This window comes from Chiroxiphia lanceolata, chromosome 8 (assembly GCF_009829145.1).
Source record: "Chiroxiphia lanceolata isolate bChiLan1 chromosome 8, bChiLan1.pri, whole genome shotgun sequence".
In the NCBI taxonomy this organism is placed as follows: Eukaryota; Metazoa; Chordata; class Aves; order Passeriformes; family Pipridae; genus Chiroxiphia; species Chiroxiphia lanceolata.
Window position 1 is genome coordinate 7,844,622 of NC_045644.1, and position 22,498 is coordinate 7,867,119.

The following is a 22,498-nucleotide window of genomic DNA, read 5'->3' on the forward strand; positions in this document are numbered from 1 at the left end:
GATGTCACTCACATCACAACATGCCACACCGACCACGTCTGCAGAGACAGGCTGGCACCGTGCTTGACAAAGCTGCTTGTCACTTGCTGTAATGGTCAATGACATTATTGCCTGAAGGAAAACACTAACATTTTGTACTACCTTTATTTTTGGTTATTATTTTCCTTCATCAGCTTTCACCTCACTTCACTGTATACTTATACCTGGAAAGAAACTTCTGAAGTTAACTGGTACATGTCATAAGAAAACTGAATTCCTTCTCTTTCAAATTAAAATGACAAAAGCAAAATTTCAAGTCCATTTATCACAGATGAAAACCTGTTCTGGTTCTTTTGTTTAAAGCATGGTGGACTGGAGTTTCACAAAAAAAAGTGACCAGAATTAAGGAGTCTAGAAGAAAAATAGCTACAAGCACCAATGTTCTTTTAGTGTAAGAAAACAACTGACTAATCGGATTTAAGAAAATACAGTACAAAATGTAGGAAACCAAAACAAACACAGCATGAATTAACTATGATGTTTCTTAGGATAAAAAATATAATGCAGCTGTAAAAAGACATATCCTTGTAAGGAGCTGCCTCAGAGTAAGAGCCCACAAAGCACTGAGCCTTAAAAAAAAAAAAAATACATGTTTTATTCAGGGTCTTGAGAAGTGTGTTTCAGGCGCCACCTTCAGAGACCTCTGTGGTGAATACTACCACAGAAGTGGCAGCTTTGGTTCCAATGACATTTTATAAAAGAAGAAGTGGTGACAAGATGGTTTTTGGAGTGCTAGGCTACAGCATCAGACATGATGAAGAGTGCAATTTAAGATTTTCTCTTTTTTCCCTCTCTAAAAAAGACTAGGAGGAAAAAATTCTTTCAAATCCTTTTACTGTTATACAAGTCTTCACCCTACAACTACCCTCTGCACTTAAGCAATTCCAGAATTTATTTCCAGTTATTATGAACTGAGGAGAAATTGGGATTGAGCACTTCAGGAGGCACAACAAGCAGCTCTCACTTCCTGTATTTGATACATAAAGGAAGTGAGTATTCAAAAATTTCAATGGACCTACTTGAAAGAAGGAAAAAGCCACACCTGTTTTACATCAAGCAAGTACATAGGCCACCTTCAGATATCTGAGCAACTGTTTCGTATTTTGAGGAACAGTGTCTGTTGAAATCAAAATACGGCAAGATCTAGTACACTCACATGCACTCCAAATGACTCAAAGGAAAAACATAGAAAGAAGAAAAAGAACAAAATAATGGAATACAGGTCTGTTTACTCGTGGATTAAATGACTCATCCGTTGTTTTGAAGAGCAACTGATCCAATGGTACTGGGGAATCTCCTTTGCCTGCAGGCCAATAACAGTGGCTGCCTTCTCAGAAAATATGAATTTATCAAATAAGTCTACAGTAATAACAAAGATTCTGTGTGATTCAGAGAGTGGAAGACATAAAGGTACATTCAAAATTTCAAACCAAACATTTAAAAAAAGGAAACCTAACTCAAGACTGTCCACCACAGTATAGACATGCTTGTCTCAGTGGAAGTCAAAAAACTATTTGCTTCTAAGTGAGGTGAAAACTGTTTAACGCCTCACTGAATAAAAATCAATTTTATTCTAGCCCCAAATGTAAAATCCATTTTGCTAAGATGACTTGATTTTCATGTTACCATAAAATATTCTAATTTAGATTTATAAGGCTTCTACATTTTCCGAGGACACAGCCATGGTGGATGAGATCTGATCCTGACATACTGTTTTGTCTTTCTTATGGAGATCAATATGTGAGTTCATGAAGATAAGCATGCCAAAATCTAGCACTAATTTGTCATCCTTCATTTTAACAAAAACAAAACATGAAGCCAGGCATACAGAGCAAAGAATGCTGGTAGGGAGAAGGAATTCTCCCATTGTAAATTTACACCCAGGACAGCAGACTCAAGCTGTACAGCTCTCAAGAGCTCTGACACAACCCCCTGAAATGCAGCCACCAGTCCCACTGCAGGAAGCACAACTGAAGGGACTGTTCAGAGATTTTGGCACACAGTCATACATATGGGGTTAATAAACCTGGTTCTTCAGTATCTGCTGAAATTCCTATTGTAGTTCATGCTAGTCCTTACCTTAATGCCCATCTCCTCCTGCAATAAACACTAGCTATATTTGGAATATTGCTTTCTCTCACTTATACTGCTCACAGAAAGATTTATCAGAAAGAATGTACTCCTGATCCTAAATGACCATAAATTTTTATGGAATTTCTAAAAGCACACAGAAAACAAACTATCAAACTATCCATATTATTTAAGCGTGCTCTACTTATTAAAAATTTAAAATTCTTTAATTCATAATAGTAAGGAGAAGTGTTATAAAAGTGACTAAAGTATAGTACTCCATTCAGATATAAAATCCAATGTTGCCAGTTCCACCCAAAGTGCCAGAGACAATGGAAGGAATAGTTCTGGGAGCATAAGGATGTGTGCTTAGAGAAAGTGCTGATTGGTTAGTAGTTGGTACCATGTATTTGAAACAGGTTTTGAAAAAGTAGTTATGACAGTAGCAGATGCATATCATTTCCTATCACAAGTATATTAACAGCTAACCTTTGTCATCTGCACTGATTTCATGCTTGCCTGGTTTCTAATTATGAGCTAAAAACACATTTCTTACCAAAACTCCTGCTTAAGATTATTAATACAAATAATTTTCCAAGAAATGCATGAGTATTATTATAAATTCTGTTATACTGTTAAAATTTTATTTAAAAGCATGTTAAGAAATCAAGTGTTTATTGGCTCTCAATTCTGGATTTACTCAAATCATATATAATAAAAAATAACAATTACTGAACAGTCAATTTTTATGTATGATAAAACATGACCTAAAGAAAAAAATAAATAATGTTATCAGAAAATAAAGCTACTTCTCATACAATTATGCAATGCCAAAAAATGTTCTGGCACCTACCATATAAAACCCATATATTCACGTAAGACTTGAAAACACTAAAAATGTTTTTATCACTTATAGTTTAAGGAAAAAGGCTCCAAACTTTAGCATATTAAGTGTTTTACTGGTCAGGGTAATACAGGAACAGACTTTCTTTAACTGTGGGTACTGTATTTCTTCAGTGCAAGAAGAATAATCATTCACATTTGCTGCCTGTGAAATTTCCTAATGAGATCTGTGCTTCTTCAAAGCAAGTGGAAAAAAAAGTCAGACACTTCTCCATTTGTGTGACAGTTAAAAGTCTTCAAGGCACTGAGTGAAGCAACACAGATGCTAAACTTTCTATAAGACAGTTAGTAACCTGTTCCTACTCTTACATAACTGATTGCATTTTTACTCTAGAGAAAAGGTCATTGAACCAGTAGATACAATGAAACCTTCCAGGAGAAAGATAATGAAACTAAATAAGGTAGGGGTTTTAACTATTCATATCATGGTCTGGAGAACTACAGCTCCAAAAATATTCTGCTTATTTTTTCAAAATAACTTTTATTTCTATAACTTTTTTGTTCTAGGATATAGAATATCAGTATCTTGGTAGACCAAGCATTAATTGTAGAACTAATCACAGAGTTTTTGCTGTTATGTACAGTAGTTCTTACAGAACAATAGTTTTAAAAGAGTTCATCTTGATACATCAGGACAGTTCTAAAAATGCTTGTTATTTTGATGTCTCCGATTCAAGCAGTAAAATGTTCATTTCTTCTTTTAGTTTGGAACACACAACCTATTTTAACAGTTTTAAACTATACTTTTGAATGGTTATTGAAAAGCTGTTCCTGTCAAATTAACCTATTTGCTGCTTTGGTTAGGCAGCCAGGGTGAATAACGTTATGTCACATCCTCAGAAACATGAGAAATACGATATTAAAGGGGAGAAACGCAAATGTACGTTTATCAAAGCATGTTGAAATAGGTTTTGTTGTCAACCACATTCAAATTATCTTTAAACACAATTATTTTCTCAATCAATAATCCTAGTAAATATGACCTGGGTTATTACTGTTACCAGCATAATTTGCCACAGTCATAATACACGACATTCCTACTTAGTAAACAAAGGAAAAGAAATTCCCACAAACGAAGAAAACTAAAAACACACACAAAAAGAAAGAAAGAAACAAACTCTTATTAAAATAATTCTTTTAGACTACAAATCTTTGAAATAAAATTTTCAGATAAGGGCTCAAATACTATCAACCAATATGGAAATGTAGTAGGTTGACCCTGGCCAGATACCAGGTACCCACTAAAGCCACTCTCTCACTCTCCCTCTGCAACCGGACAGAGGAGAGAGAAAAAAAACAGCCAAGGACTCATGAGTAGAGATAAGAGCTGGGAGAGGTCAGTGACTGATTACTTTCATAGGCAAAACAAGACTCAAAGTGGGGATAGTACTTATATTTATTACTATTAGAATAAGAGCCAAAGAGTGAGAAATAAAACAGTCTTAAAAACACCTTCCTCCCCACCCCTCCTTCCTTCCATATTCTCCCTCCTCCTCCCCCAGTGGTGCAGGGGGATGGGGAGTGGGGGTTATGGTCAGTTGTTGTTTCTGGAGCTGCTCAGGGAGAGGAGTTGGAGTCCTTCCCCTGCTCCCACGGGGTCCTTGCAAAATTCGCTCTTCATTGTCCTGTGACTTTACTTCCTGCAACATACAACTCAAAACACAGATCACCTTTCCCCCAAGGTAAAATCTCCTTGAGGTACACACTGGGTCTCCCCATCTTCCCTCATTACCCACCAGGTACACCCTGGTCCCTGAGCAAGGACAATCCCATGGGTTTGTCCTTGGGGTACAACTTTGTCCACTAGTGTGAAAAAAATATAAATCAGTTATTGCTATGATTTGCTGTTATAAATATTCTTCAGGTTGTTCAGAACAGTGATCCTGTAGAAATAACATCCAATTTAATGGCTACTGAAAGTTTTAATGGTGTCTAGACTGGAAACTTTTCATTCTGGTTTTCTGTAAAGGGCACACTAAGTAAGTACTTTTCCTACATTTATTTACAACACATTGCAACTAATAGTCCAGTGACAATAGTTGCTTCTTTGGATCATCTACATGGACTGCCTGCCTGCTAGCTCTGCTCACACCTGTTATGCACTGGGATATTACCCATGATTCGTTTGGTTCTGTGATAAGAGAATCAATGCACTTTAACACCTGTGAAAACCTCATGTCCACAGGCATAACCCTGAAAGAAAGATACACAGAAGGTACTGGCTCATGTCTTGGAAGGAGCCAGTTAGCCAAGCAATAAGCCTGAGCTAATCTTGGGAATGCAACGCAATTAATAACTTTTTCATGCAGTCATTTAATTCAGAACCAACTCAAGTTCTCCTCTCCCTTCTCTTCCCCTCTCAGATCCTGCTTTGCAAATTGTGCTATTCTTTTTGCCTCTATGTTTTTCTTAGAAATACAGTATGAGAGCTCCAGTTCCTAGACATCCTACCTATCACTACAGACACCTTCATACCAATTCAAATGTAGAAGGGTACCATACAGCCTTACATCGATATTTTTAAATATTTTTCTTTTCTCAACCACTGTATTTCTCATTATAACCATGAAACCTTAGCCTGATTTGTATGTTTTTGGAGGGTGCCCTGTCATTAAGGTTTGTACCTTACTTGGATCACTGCAATGCTCTACTCACAGCATTTCCTGATTCCTTTACATATTTCTGCAACTAGGTTCCAAAGGTGGACTATTAAGGTTATGCTGCAAGGCCCTATTGAACTGAGTGCCAGCTGCAAGCCTTGGTTAGGTAATTAGACTGAGGCTGAGCCAAAGGCAGTGGTAGGGTAGCTGACAGCTATCCTACAGCCTTTCTCTCTCTAAGGGGGATTACGTTTGCCTTGGTTTCCAATTAGCTTACTGTTCAGGTAGACAGATCTCTTCTTTCATCAGGATCATGATGAGTTTGCATTTACACAGAACAAGCCGCATGAGACAGACAATCACACCAGGAGAGGTAACGCACTGTATCCATAGAGATGGCTTCACCATCAAAGAGCCTATAGTTTACCTTTTCTAAGGCTGCATTAGGGCACAGAGCACAAACTGCTTTTAGTCTACCTCTGCTATTTGTGATTGGGTCCCTCTGTTCTGTCATACTTGGACAGACTTTGCTTTCTTCTAGATGAGTTTGTGATCTTAAGGTTTGCATAATTTTTTAGATCTTGCTGGCCTCCCAGAAAAAAAAGAGGAAAACCCCCCAAACACAAAAAACCCCAACAACCAAACACTTAAAATCCCAAACACTACTAGACTGATCTTTAGGCAATGAGCATTTTATTGCTCTGTTTTCGGTGATTGAGGAAAAATGGGGTATTTCACATCAGCTACTAAACCCCTCTCCATTAGCCAATATATTTGGCACAGAAAACTTCAGGCTCTGCTCATTTCTGTTCGCATTTTGGTGACAGCAATAAACAGACTGGTCTGTTCACAGTATTTAGGAGTCTGATTTGTCAGGTACAGTTCCTCAGAGCACAGTGATTGAAGTAAACAGAAAAAGTGTACTGCGAACTTGTGAAATAAAGGCATGGCGGTTCTAGAAATACAGAAAGTCTGATGAATGTATTTGTCACTGTTCATACTTTGTGTACGCTTCACGGTTATTGGGGAATATCTTCACAGTAAGATTTCAAAGCACTGTAACTAATCCATGTATATTCAAGTTTGTGACATTTTATAAGACAGTGGAACTTTCAAGAAGTCTTAGTGGAGTTTTGTTCAGATCCCAGAATAGTTGTCCATTTGCGGCTGAAGCCCATTCCTACATTGCTGCCACAACCAAATCTCAGGCATCACCTACTGCCTTTCACAATTAATCTCTAACACATGAAAGCATTCGTAGTGATTTGGTGTGTTTTTTATTAAGAATAACAAGCTATTGAACAGAGCCATCATTTTCAATAATTCTTTTAAAGTGTTTATAAAAGAATCACACACATAAATGACTTGTTTGAGTTTAGCTGGCTTCTCTTAATCACTGTGATATATAGCACAAATCTTTATGAAGTGTGAAGACTGAATCAATGAATATGAAATGCATGAAAGATTCCAGCAGCTGCCTGGTTAAGACACAGGTTTGATGGTCAAGAATCATCATGATTTCAGAAGATAGAAAAAGCAATTTACCTGAAGAAGGTGACAAAGAACTGCACAAGATCCATGATAGTATTGTGCTGTGAGAAGGCAATCTGCAAATAAAATAGAAGTAAATTACAACATTTTCAGACTCGACAGCTCTTTTTAGGCCAGGGTTTTATGGCTCTGTGGGTGATTAGTTTCAAGTGTAATTTCAGTCTAGCATGCACACACCTGCATTTATCATAAAGTGAGATGAGCAACTAATCCCCATATCTCTGTTGGTGTCAAAATACAAACAGTGGAATATAGTCTTTTTACTGAAGTAAAGTTAATAGAAATAGTTGCTTAATGAACAATAAAAACAATATAAAAACATATAAAACCAAGATGCAAAATATTAAGAAACCATATTGTTATAAATTGAGTTCTTTTTAGTCAACTGTTTTGACTGTCACCATTTTCCACTTTAATAACAACACTGAAACAAGGTTTTAGAGAAGACAAACAACATATAATGCTTAAAATTAATAATTACATAATATTAAAATTAATGCATGTGTTAATTTAATAAAAAAAGATAAATTTGATGCATAAAAAAACAGTTTCAAAGCAAATTACTTTAAAGACAAAGTAATAAATATTCTTTTGGGCTACATGCTTAGAGCCTCACCAGACCATGCATTAGTTCAGCTCCTTGCTGTAATTTTTCATGAAGATTTAAGAATTATCTCTAAGAGAGCATATACAAGCAGACATTCACACTTGCATGCAATACAGCCTATAATTACTATTATAACTAAGAACAGTACTTAATATTCAAGTTATATCTACAAATATCCATAAGTCCCTGCCTTGCTCAGTTTTTCAGTCTATAATTATCAAAATGAAGACATACAGAACCTTCTACTTCGAATTGTACAGTCTGTTCAAGTAATGGTTGTTTTTAGAGATCTTAGTGCATTTAAGATCTGATCTTGACTAGTAATTACACCAAATTACTCTGATTCCCTTTCACAGCTGACGTGAACTTCTGAAATGATACCTCATGATACTCAAAAAGCTACTTTTTTTCTCTCTTTTTATTTTAGAGCAAAACTGAAATGTAAACTTCAGTATTATAATGGTGTTACTGTGCCTTGTGCCAGCCAAACACAGCTAAACATAGATCAGATTACTTAAAAGCTTAAGGAAGGAACAGTATGTAAACAGCATCATTTCAGAAATAAGCATAGGGAGCACCACCACAAAAACACATCTCTGAAATGTAATTTCCCCTTTCTCTTCAGTAATTCCACAATTCCAAGCAATTAAAAAAATTTTAGGAGCTCTGGAATTCAGTACAGGAAGTGGATATTTCAAATTTCTCAGCCCAAAATATCATGAAAGACACTTCATAAAGGAATCAGAATATTATTTAGTGTATTAAACTTCTAGAGTGCTATCATCTGCCTCCTCTCTAGAGAGGATATGTGCCTAGATGTGCATAGGTTAAGTAGATTGCTGTGCTTGAATCAGAGCAAAATCTACATTCTGGCCTGGGATCCTGTGGGAAGACAAGATGCTGAGTACCATTTAGGAATTAAGCAGGAGAGAGAAAAAAATCTGACTCAGTACTTGAGTTTAATCAACAAATGTTTTCATATTTGTCCAATATAAGCAGAAATTTTTAATTCTTGGAAACTTTAACTTAGGCTACTCTCATGATGCATACTGTAACAAAATGAAGAGAAATTAGGGAGTAAAAATCTGAAAAAGTTGAAGAGAAATTACAGAGTGAGCAATAATGTAAAAATATTTGTTAATGGCAATATAATTTTTATTTTATGCAGAAAAGATAGCACCTGAGAAAAGACCAGAAGATTTCTTTGGCCCAATATAAAACACATAAGCAATTGTTTAAGTATACCTTACATAAAAAATAAAGGCTTTCCAAACTCAATTTTTTATTTTAAATGCAGGATGGATTTCCTTCAAATAGTATGTGGTGTTCAACTTAACTGCTGGTGTTTCCAGAATGTTTGTTAAAAGTACCATACATCAGATAATGAACTAACACAAGGAGAAAAAAACATGCCCATGTTCACAGAGTTTGCCTTTTTTGGCCCCTTAAAAAGCTCTTAAAAAGGACCATTTAGATTTTGCATTACTTGGATTATTTTCATTCAAAGTGTCAGAGTTCCATAACAGCATCTGTGAGTCTGGAAACAACTACAGTCAAAGGAAAGTTTGCAATCAAAACCTGCAACCCAATCACAATCATGTCAGGAAAGTTTTACCTCAAATTCTTCTAAGAAACTATAGTGCCTTAATTTCTCTTTTTCAACACACAGCAAATATTGATTTTATATACCTATTAATGATTAAATGATTTGAATATTCCCAAACTCAAGATGGGATGAATCATTTTTGCACAAAAATGGACACAAAAGGAATGATTTTACAATTTCCAACTTCTGTTAATCTAATCATCTACTCAAGATAATTGCAATGTTCTTTTGCTGGAGTTCATGTTTGCAAACCCTATGGAAGAACATCTGTCTGTAAAACTTGCTTGTTTGGTTGTATGGGATTTTCTTGAAAGTACTCCTATTTTAAAGCAAAAACATGGTTAAATATAAAGTTCCATCCCAGAAGTAATTTCCAATTTTAATCAGACACCTTCTAATAATTGCATTAGAGTTTATGTTCAAAAGATGAACTACGGCATTTTCTGAAGAAACGGTACATGTATCTTAGACTAATTTCAACACAGAATATTAACTAAAAGAATACATATTTTAATTATAAGTAGATCAGAAAGAAGCAAGCAAATATCAGGAACCTAAGACTGATACAAAGAAACAGAATACAATTAAAAAGATTTATTTCCATGAGGTTTTCATATAGATATGAATGTTATTTTCTTTTTGCTTGTGCCTACATAGATAAGGGACAAGACAAGGAAAATTCTTTCAGCCCCAGGTTTTCGCTTTGGACTTAAGAGATACTGAAGACAAATATCTCCTTTGTTAATTTTTATCATGCCTAAATAGCCTTCAGTTTCCTCAAAATATCTAAAAAGCTTGTGGATCCCACAAATAGTATCTCTATCTTCTCTTATAAATGAAGATGAAGATAAATATCCTTTTCCATTATTTCCTATAGAACAGAATCAAGTGCCATGTGGAATATAATTTTTTATGGCAAAGGATAACCCCTATGAGTTAACACAGAACTTCCAGCATAAACCTGTTTCCCTTGAAGAAAGAGGAACAACATTTCTGCTTTAACACTGAAAAATGGAAGTAGGATTACTTATAATACTGTAAAACATTATTTGAAATACAGCTTCAGGTGCAGATTCTAATTCTTTCGTTCATTAGCATCAGATTTCTAAAAGTTAGGACAGACATTAATGTGGCAGCTACAGATGTGGGTAGAGGTGCAGAGAATTTCAGTAACCTCCCATGATCTCTTTTTTTGTTCAAAGCCAAGATAATAGACAGCCATTTATCATAAATATTTTCAAATCATTTTCTCACCTTTACAGGAACCACTAGAAAACTTCTCATCAACTACAGTTGAAGTTCTTTTCCCTGTTTGTCTATAGGTCAAAGCTTTCATTGACTTTATGATCCAATACTGGGACAGAAAAATTGTTGTTTTAAAGCACAAATAATGACACGTTTTGCAGAAATCTACAAAATGGATATTTATTTTTCTTAAATACTCTGCTATTGACAGCAAAGAAAAATAAATTAACTATAAATATTAAGGTGAACCAGAAGTTATAATTTTCACAATAATGTCATCCAAAACTGTATCTCCTAAAAAAAGGAATAATATTCTGAGTGCTACAAGATATGCAAAAACCCCTTTAGTATGATTTCATAACATGGCTTAATTTTCTTTTCCTTATAAATTGGTTACAATATTTGAGTGTCTCTTGAATAAAACCAATGCCAGTTGATTTATAGCTGGCCTCAAGTTATGTCACTTGCTGCTAAAAAAAACTACAAGAGCATGATTATCAGAGTATCAGGCTATTGTGAATTTGCTGAAACAAAAACATCAAAGGACTTAGAAATTCCAGCTTTGTACTCCAGCAGGGCAAAGTCTAATCTCAACACCTGGTTCACAGAAAAAAACCTAGAAGTTGTTTGAGCTTTTCCTTCATTTGTCAGTCACCTTCACCAAGAATGAAAGCTGTTTTATGATTTGAGGATCTCTGCCTTGAGCAACTTTCAAGAGGAATTTTTGTGGGGTAGTTTGGAATATTCTAACAGTGGTGAAACTCCAGCTATGAGGATCTATGATAATGAGTTGCATGCATCAATATTTTTTCCACAAGATCAAAATCAGCCAATCTCTTGAGCATGCAAGCTCTTTTTACGCTCGGAATAGAGGAATTCAGACCAAAAAAGAAGTTGGGAAGATTGCTTATTTTAGTATATTAGATCATATATCAGATCTTTCTTGTGTGATTTTCTCATATGAAGTAGAGTGGAAGGGTGAGGGAGGCAGATGAGTTGATAAGGTAAGTGTTGTAACAAGAAACAGTGATAGGTAGTTTATAACCTGTGAAACATGAAGGGATAAGCATGTGCATGGAAACTATAATGTGACATAGAGCTAATATTTCTGCTAAAGCCAAGACTTTTTGTATCTTAGACTCAAAGTTCATCTTGTACAGGAGTTGTGAAGAGCAGGACCTAGAGGTAAGAACTGCAGCGTTTTATGAAAAATGCTCTATAATTAAACTCTGAGCAATTGCTTTCAACTTGGATTTAGCTTTAAAGTCTGATGCTTCTATATCAGACATGAAGAAGAGCTTGTGTGTGAAAGTTTAACTTTTCCAGGTATCCACCTGCCTTAATAAAAGATACAAACTTCAGTCTACAAAAACCGTCTCACTATTTTAAATTTTAGGAAGTGTTGTCAGTGGTGTTTTTTCTATCAACATTTCTGCTTGGATTTTTATCTGGATGATCTGAAAATTATTATGAACTATTATTATTGTTGTTTTGTTGTTGTTATTAAATATTGAAATTTAATTTTAATGTACAGTCTTATAGTGAACTATGCTTGTATTCCTTCAGATCAAAGTAACACCAATATACAGATTAAATATAGACTCTAAAAGCCAGAGTCATAAAAACTCAGAGACAGAATGAAAAGATTCCAAAGCCAAATGTGTTATGTATAGGTTCCAGCTCACAGTCTTAAGAGATAGAAAGGTATATGAAGAAAAAGCCGATGAGTGATAAATGAACAGTGGGGATTTTTCCAACAAGCAAAAGATATTTCCATCTTTTTTCCTCTGTCATGTTTAAGTCTTCAAAAAGTATGTTTTTCAAAAAACAAACAAACCAACATTCTTCACATGACGTGATCTAATAGGAAGACAAGGCACTGTGACTGCTGGCAGATCTTTGACACCAGTTAAGGATTCAAAAGTCAGACAGCCAGCAGAATATGCCAGAGAGCACTGCACACAAGGATTCATTGCAACCAATGTTTCAATGCATGCTATTCCTTAATTTTTCATGTTTTGGTTACATGCATGACGTGGAAAATACACTTTATACTGAATAATGGTGGATGGAATCGATCAGTTGAAACAGGAACAACTTTTGAACACCGAGATTTTTCCAACTTCAACAGTTAATGTCTGCAGGGATAGATTCATCTTTTTGCCATTGCTCCAGTTCATGTTCACCTTGACTATCACATGCGGCAATAAGAGTCCTACAGAACAATAGGTCAAGATCTGTTCCACCACAAAAATGAGATAATCTTGGAAGTCTAACTCAGGGACATCTTTCATATGGAAATAGTAAGTCTGCCCTCAGAATTTTGTGTTTTAGTTTAAAAGTATAGCTGTCAAGAAGCCGTGTTTGCAATTCTAATGAAACCAATCATGCAAAAAGAAAAAGAAAGGGAAAACTAGGCACAAGTGGAGTTCACTAAATCAAAATTCCACATTTGCAGGAAACAGGAACCTAATCCATGAAAAGTTTCATATATTCAAACAATGTACACAAAGAGCAATTTTAATCTATGCTCCATTTCACGACATTACCCACTGAAGTTCTATCTGCTCAGGCTCTCAAACAATGAATGAATACTTCCGTATAAAATTCTTTCATCTTCCACTGTTAATAAATTAAGAATGAACAAATAAGAGAAACTAAAATAAATACATGGTAAAACTCTAGTAGAAGGCCTAATTATTAAACCTGGAAACATAATGCAATAAGGTCAGACATAACCCAAACTAAACTGCCTGGACTGTGTTGATTATGCATACTTAAACCCTGCAGAATTATTACTTCCTTCAGTATCGTCAAAACCATAATTTAATTTCTTCTTGGATAAAACTATTATACACTCCCACACTGGTACTACGTATGTACTGAATCAGACGAAATGGATATTGACTGAACATAAAGGCTAACATATTTTATTGTCTATCATTTATATTTTCTTGAGGAACACTTTTTGACTGAGGCAGCATTAGACAACAAATACAGAAGTCAGCTGATGAAAATATTTGTGGAAAAATATTTGTGTAGATGGGAACATTTTTTTGTATATCTGTTCTACAAGGAAAACGTAAAAGACCAAATGCTGTGCTAATTTGGAACTGGGATGTTAAAAAATTTAAATATATAATAAATTTTCACACTTACCTTTTGTTGTATGAAATGAAGTTTAGAAATATGACTGCAGACATCTAAGCATAAGCTATTTTAATGACATTATTATGTACTACATAATAAATTTGTTAGGGCATGGTGGGACCTAAGGATATCTCTAAACTCGGGATTACTGAATAATCAATACTTACAAAGGAAAAGGTAAGTTACTCTGATTTTTTGTTTAAATATAAGTATAATCATAAGCACTATTATATATTAGGGTATTTTTAGAGAGAGTAAAAAATGGTACTCACTCTTCTTTCAAATAAGGCTTTAACTATGAAGAGTGACATGCACGACTGAAAGATAGATACTAGGAAACTCTGTCAGTTTCCCCAAAGAAATATTTAACAGGCAAAGCACAAAATGCATTTCTTTACCTTTGGAAAACAGAAATTCCAAGAAAACATGATAAGAAAAGGACAAATTACCAACAAATGACCTCTGCCTAACTAAGGGAAACATTAAACACATGGAGGCTAAAAATGACACACATTTATTTTATATATTGGCTTTCCTAGAACTTGAAAAAGAAATTTTGAAGAAAATTTATCTAAATTTTTCATGCGGAATATGTCAAATCTAGTCAAATGCGTGACCCTAGTCAAAATTAGTCAGCTAGCTTATAGAAATCATCAGAGATGGGAAGGCACTTCACAGGTAAGTGATTCTAAAATAAATGTGGGACTCTCATAACTTGTAAGGAATTACCCTATGGAGCTGCCATTGCTCTCTGCTAACAACACAGGGAGTCTGTGATTAGGTTAGACTATAGATCTAATGTCAAACTTGGAATATAAATAATGTTAGGTGAAATAAATTTCTCCCATGGTTTGTAAGTACTGATTGGGTATTTCTGTAAAACAACATAATGATAAAATAGGCAAAAGATACATTTCATCTTGTTGGAATTAAATGATCTGAGAAGCAATATGGAGCTAAGTGCCTGCTAGCAGAATCCTACTGCTTTCTACTGTGTTGATGCCTGCAAAGAATTTAGTTTGATGTTGACAAACAGTCCTCCCAGATGAAAAGATTTAGTGATAACAAAACATTCATACTGATAACATAAATAGAAAATGAAAGATAACAAATAAAATCAGACTCAGAATCACAGCCTTCACATTCAGATTTGATAAACAACTTCCACAAATTATCTCTGCATGCTGAAGTCCTGTCTCTCATGGTGGCATCCACTAGATTATCCAAATATCCACCCCTTCATTTCTCAAATAATGTAATAATTACAGGATATTATTTCCACTATTCGGAGTCATGAGAGGCTGAAAGACAATCTAGTTTTGTATTCAAGTGAGATGAAAGACATTCCTAAGGAAGGTTATAACAGAAGATGTTTTTTTCCTACCTAACAGGCACTCTGCCTATGAAATTCAATATGCACACACCACTATTTCACTTCTTTATTTAATTTTGTGTTTGCGTACACATACGAACAAATACATATCACACAGAGAAATCCTCAGCTTATAACCTCCAAGAAGGGAAGGAGAAAATCTGGGGGAGGGGAACCATTATCTAACTTACAGTTTTATTCAATATGCAAAAAATTTTACATTTTTATAATGATTAATGTGGACATTATTAAGAAATCAAAATATTGAATATTAAAGTCAATGAAAGAATTAAAGAAAATTAAAATACGTAGATGAGAGAGAAATGACATGTTTCAAAATTAAATAAATAAAAAAAAAAAAGATTAAAAGTAATTGACACAAAGACCTATAGTACTGGGAAGTTATTTTAGGCATAAATCTTTCCAGGATTGAGATCTCCTAAAACTGCATGAAACAGCAGATTTCTAGACAACATCTTCCAAAGCTCTAGTTTTTAAAAGCCTGGCTAGATTAAATGGACAGGTACGAAAATAAGATACAGAAGTGAAGGGAATGAAGTGAGAGAATTTGTCAGGCAGAGTTGAATGATTAAATTCTACTACAAAAAGAAGCATTGCATGACGATATGGTTTTGTTCGTCAAACTACATTAAGGAAAAGCCATGTCTGTCAGTTGATAGAATTGAATTTTCCTTTCAACACCAGGTTTCAGCTTTCTTGTTATGACTTCCTCTGACATCTTATTACGACTTGATGAATTAAGGAGTTTTGCATTAGGAAAGCTGCACCTGTTACGGAATGTGCTCTTACATGTTATCATCACAGAGTCACAGAACTCTGGACTGGAAGAAGCATCACAAGTTCATATTGTTCAACCTCCCACTCAAAGCCAGGCTACTGCCAACAACAGATCAGGTCAACAGTGTCTTTTTCCAGGTAAGTTTTGAAAACCTCCAAGAGTGAATACTCCACGGCCACTCCAGGAAACTTGCTTCAATGCAGCATTGCTAATACAAAGAATTTTTTCTAATGTTCATTCTGAATCCCCCAATGTCCAGATTCCACTCCCCCTTCTTCTACTGCCTGCAACTACACTGAGAAGAACTTGGCTTCACCACCTCTGTAACTACTCCACAAGGAATTGTAGCCTACCACTGGAGTCTCTTTGCCAGACTAAACAAGCCCAAACTCCACAGCTTCAATCCAGCTTGTATGCTTCAGGCCCCTAAAAATCTCTGTGGCATTTCTACTGGACTGGGGTTTCTGTGCACCAATCTTCAAATTCCTAAGGTCGCCCTAAATCAAAGCTGTACCATTTGACATAACAAACCTCTCCCTCTCAACATCAAGCATCTTGTTCTTCTGACAAACAAAACACATTTAATGTTGCCATTTTTTAAAGTAAAATGGACTCTTGATCCCTTTCTGTTTCTCTGTTTCTTGATGCTGACAACTGCAGGCTCATTTTCAACTCTCTTAAAAAAATTCCGTGGTCCTCTGACTTACAGTGCTACCCTTAGAAGTCATGTTCAAATATGCCTTTGTTCAAGACCCTTTGTGATTCACTCCTGTTCAGAAAAACAATATCCATTTGGACAATGTAATTTAGCTTTTTTCCCTGTCAAACCCAAATTAGTTCAAGCACAGGCTGGTGATACAACATCTAAAGAGTCCGAGAAACTAACTGGGTGCTGTGCAGTAATACCTTCATTCTCACTTAGTGTAGCATGATCAATAAGCTTGAAAAACATCAGGAATCCCTGCCCTTAACAGAAAATCCTATTCAAACAACTGGCAAACTACCAAGGCTCTAGGATACCATAATAAGTCAAAACTGTAAATTATATTTATTCAAAAAATAAACACAGAAAATCTGTAACTTTATACATCGTTTGTGATTCTACACCAACCAGTTGCTCACACAGATTAATTTCACTCCACAAAGTGCCATACATTTCTGAGGAAAAATGGTTTAATAAAAAAAAATCACATTAAAAAAGCTAAACTAAAGTGCTATCTCTTCTCCTCTCACAAGAGAGTCTAAAGGACACATCCTCAGATGTAAAAGACCCATATGATGTTTTAATAAATGTCAAAATTGAATTAGGGGGGCAAGTTTAAATCTGCTGGTGCTGGCACAGTACTATCATATTGCTCTGTCAAATTGTGGCTGCAGTTGATGAAGCAAATTGGATTTCTTCCAGAGTTCTTACATCCAGGAAAATGCCTAGCCATTACCACTAAACAGCCAATTTTTAAGTTACATTTCTATAATTATTGGTGGGATGGGATGTGTATTTGAATTATGTATTTTAAAGAATCCACATAGATTGTTAAACAAAAAATTTCCTGGAGGATGAAATTGGACTCAAAGAGTTAATGCTACTTTGACAGGGCATATTTAACTTTATAGAGTTGTCTGATGAATCTGAGAACATCTCGCTGAGGCAAAAGGGTCACTTCACAGCAGTTATTGTAAAGTACAGAGAGTGGCTCAGAACTCTTCCCACAGGAAGAGTTAAAAAAAAAAATCTCTGAAATTCTGGAAATACAAATTTCCAGTACACACCACTCAGCACTGCAAGACCTCAGCTCTCTCTAGTGAACCTTGGGTAGAGCACTGCAGGCACAGATAAAAAAGCCACCAAGCTATATTGTCTCAAGTTGGACAGAAGCTCCTGTTAGGGGAACTAAAAAAAAAAAATCCCTGCAATGCCTGATTTGCACTGAGCCACCTCACCTACACTCGACACACCAACATGGAACCACCTTTCACTCACCCCTGACTCAGGGAATCCTTCTGCAGCATCATGTGCATCCACCACCGTCCTGCCAGGAACCACATAAAGACCAAAATTCTACAAGGATAGGCTGCTGTGCTCCTTAGTTTGCACAGTCCATGAAAGTTGGCATCAAAGGAATTAATCTACATTTTTTGAATGGAAATGTTTACAGATTGGGCAGGAGCAGACTGTGGAAAGTACATGCACAGAAATCTAATCGGTGGTACTGAACCAAACCAAATGTACTTAAAAGAATATCTGAGATTCATGTTAAAACGTCCAAGGGATTTTAAAGTGAATATGTTTTGAAAGAGGTTAACGGCAGCCTTGTTTCTACAAAATGTTACATTTAAACCTAAAACCAAAATATAATCTCATTTTGTGAAGAGTGAATGAGTTGGTTTTGTGTCAGGTCACCAAAAAAATGAACCCTGAATTTATATTAATAAAAAAATCAGACATATATACAAGGATATACATCTGCATTACACAGTTATCTGGCAAGCACAAACCTAACACTCTGGAAAACACTATATTGCTCAGATTAGCAGTGTTTACATTTCAATCTTTCAGGTACCTAATAAAATCATGATTACTGATCACAGAAACTAGAAAGTAATCAGTTTTGACAAGTATTTCATAAGAACTAAATAAATAAATTATTGCAGAACTGACTGGTTATTTCTCCCTCCATTTTAAAAGCAACTCAGTTTTTCTTAGACAAGGATTAGAAATAAGATTAGCTAAAATCTATCAAGTAAATATTATTATTGCAAAACTGAAATATCAACTGAAGAAAACTTCTGTTTATATCTTGAAAAGATTGATTTTTAACCAAAACTGTTTTTTCATGTATAGCATTCAGGGAGGATTTTTTAGAAATTGCACCCCCAAAGAAAAGTAGAAGTCTTGTATTCTGAAGTTTATAAACAGGAAAAATGTCCTATTTTCTTTCCTACATGGAAGATACTTCTCATGTTTCCTAAATAAATAAACAAATTTACACTGTATTTGTACTACAGTTGTTTGAATAACTGTAGAATTTCATATGATGATCATGGCATTACACAACATTCATGCCTATTTGTATGTGTAGAAATACATATAATAGACGTAGGAAACATGCTACTAAAAAGGATAAGTTTTTTTTTCAAAATTCTCCCAGTCTTCATCTTTTTACATATACAGTAGAGCTGGTGTTCCTCGACAATCACCAGTTAACCTACTGCTTGGCCTCCAGCCTAATAAAACTGATAATAAAATTTTTATAAGGTTATAAAAGCTGAATTTTTAAAATTTATGCAATGTTGTGTTCATTTTAGAAATCAAACACTTGGTTAGAAAAGGCAAAACATGTCCTGAATTTTGCATAAAGATCATGCCATTCAAAATAATGTGTGTAAAACCCATTGTGAGATGACAAGAAAAGGGCAAAGCATTTTCTTAAACATGAAGAGAGTAATTTCCCAAAGTTTATTGTTATAAATGTAGAGCATGCTATAAAGCTGTTGGAGCTGCAGAATAAAAATTTTGTATTTGCAATAGCACTTTTCTTGATTACTGTGGATTAGCATATTTATGAGGTTACTCCGCCTCAGGTTTAAACCCACAAATCAAAGGTTTATATCAGCATGGGTAATGGATTACACAGAAGTCTATAGCCTGTGATATCCCAAAGGTATCTGTCTTTCAGAAGATTTATGTATATAATACCACTTTGTAGAAATTACAGTTTCTGATCTTTTGCGCGGTGCTTGGTGATTCCCCTCTCTAATGTGTAAAACAACCAAAAAGCAGCATTCTCAGTCAGCAGAGAAATTCATTGATGTATTTTTCTTGTTCTCCTCCTCACCTTTTGATAAGACCATGAAAGACAGAGGCTCTAATTCCTTGATGTACATAGCACTGCTACAGTGAGAGCAGAAGTCATTGTGAGCGTATTTGATGCAATTAAACTTCTGAAAAGAGGAAGAAATCTGCATTGCAGCAGCCATTCATAGTACAAACACTTGAATTTTGTTCATCCTATGAACATAAGTATTATAGAATACATGCAAAATTAAAAGGATAGTCTTCCTTCTTTTGCCCCACAGGTGAGTTATGACTACCTTTACTATTAGTGGTAAATACCTACCGACTTCCTTTTGGCTTCAGAAATACCAGGATTTCAGAGCAGAATAGTAAGGAAAGAAACAGGAATGCTTAGTCCTTCCTGCCTCTCATGAAAGACTTTAAGTAGCCAAAAGATAAGTCTTTTACTGAAGATCCACGTCTTGTAGTAAAAGAAACCGAGGTACACAATGAAGGGTATGGGAGATGTTTACATGGATGTGTGAGAGTGAAGATAAGAGGAGACATAGTAACCTATATAATTTAGAAGATCCAACATAAAAATATATGAGGAAAAATCCAAACTGATTAAGTTATCTGTATTGCATATTTATTCCACTGAAGGAAAAGTATAGGGGTTTGTATGTAAGGGATGATGTCCTGTTATCTATACAAGGGACAGCACTATTCTAACAGATTTTCTGCTGAAAGAACATCAAATCCTACAAATGTGAAAATATTAATTGCTTCAAATAAAATGGAAGTGGTTGACTAACCTAAAAAAACACCCAGCATACCAAGGAAGAAAATATATAACATGTAAGGAAGAAAATGAATTTAATGTTCTTCCTTGAAGAGGTAATCAAAATCCAGAAAGTGACAACTGAGACTTTTACAAAATAAAATTAAAATTAAATTATAAGGATTAACAGAACACATTGTGATTCAATTTTGTTATGTTAATTTTACTCTCTTTAATTTAACTTTTATCCCTCATTTGAAACTCCCATTATATTGCAAGCTGTAATATATTTGAAAAAAAGTAGAGACAACTGTCAGCTCTAGACTTTACTCAGCCTTGTAATGCATTCTGTAGAGTCAGGGTGATATATCACTGATATATCATTGACTGCTATAGTGTCAGATTCAGAGAAGTGTAAAAAATGCAGAGAAATGTGTAATGGTAGCAAGCAGGAACCTTTGACATGGTATTTTTTAAAAAATTTGCAGAAATTAGGTGGAGCAAGATGGATGAGTAACTGGGTTTCGGGAAGACTCAGAACAATGCAAAACCAAAGAGCAGGGCCTGCTCAGCTGATCTCCAATAAACAAGATTGGCCACGTCATTTTGGCAATGACACATGAACTACATGGATAGGAAGTGGCAACAGTCATTCCCATGGAACTACAGTGTTTGTAACAAAAGTTTTATCACTGAAATATCGAAATGGCCCTGTAATATAGGAAATCACCTAGAACTGTGATCTGGGAGGCGGCTCGCAAAGTTCAGAATGGGCTTATGGACAAACAGCAAGGAACTTCAGTCAGATTTATTTTAGTTCCTTAAGGCCTTAGTTGTTCAGAAGAAAACAAGTATTCAAACTTGTCAGCACAGAGAGTACTTTTTATTCTCACTTTTAAAAAAAACGTATTTCCCAATATATTTTCCAGAAGTTGTAATTGTTTAATTAGGCATGTGCAAATGAACAGTATCCATTTGTCTGTTGAACAGCCTTAACAAAATCAAAATCTGAAGAAAATAAACACATTTTTGCAGCTAGAGCACTTCACGCTTTCAGAGAGCAAATGAAAATACTTTTCAAGAGCCCTACCAAATTGTAATGCTGAATGCCTGAACTCTGTCGAGACATAGGCTGTGCCTTTTTCTTTCTCATGTTGAATACTTCATACCAGCTAAAGGCAGAAATACTAAGATCTGCTTTTGGGGATACTTGTTCAGCTATCTAGATTCTTTTCATTTGAGTAGGAATAGAGAGGGTGTCTGCAGAGCAAAATTTGATCTCAAAATAGTGAATAACATCCTCCAACAAAACAAGTACATGATCCTGCATGAAAAAAAAAAATCAGAAAGATAAAAAATTCAGTTTCTGTTACACAGACATTTACTTTAGAGTTCTAAACCACCTCATATGCTGTACTGAAACTATGATAGAAAAGTTGGGCAATAAGTAAGAAATCTATTTGGAAGAGTTAGCCAAATAAAGATTAGGTATCTTCTAGCCTTCCTCTATGCCTCAGCAAAATGATTTCTACTTTTAATTAGGAAAATGCTTCTAAAGTGGAATATGGTAAATTCTAGGAAATCCTCCAATGAAGCTTTGTTTCTTTAAAATCAAAGCTACAGAATGTAGCTCTGCGTGTCCTCCATGAATAGCCGTGGGCTCAAAGATTGATTTTAAAAAATAAGTGCCTACAAGATTTCTAATGAGAGAACAAGAGAAATGACTTTAAATGTACCAGCTGAAGGAAAGATACTTACACAAGTGCATATTATTAGACATCACAGAAGTAAATGGGAGAAAATACTTATAAAAGCATCAATTATTCACATTAATTTTAGACAAAATATCAGCACAAAGTATGGGGTTTTCTGCAGAAACCTAGGAAATTCAAGGTTGCTGTTTGCTCCCATAGCTACTAGTTTCTGGTCACTCCCATAGCAACTAGCTTTCAAAAAGTGGCTGAGCTGTCCCAAAAAAATCCATAAAACACTTTTAAAGA

General features: G+C 35.1%; 1 protein-coding gene across 1 annotated transcript in view; it reads right to left on the reverse strand.

Moving 5' to 3' along the window:
* The window catches only part of ATRNL1 (attractin like 1), a gene marked incomplete at its 5' end in the record, with an annotated part of 477,341 nt that overhangs the window by 234,387 nt on the left and 220,456 nt on the right, over nt 1-22,498 (reverse strand). Inside the window, 1 exon segment of the mRNA XM_032694659.1 lies at nt 7,158-7,219. Coding sequence (XP_032550550.1) covers nt 7,158-7,219 — 62 coding nt within the window.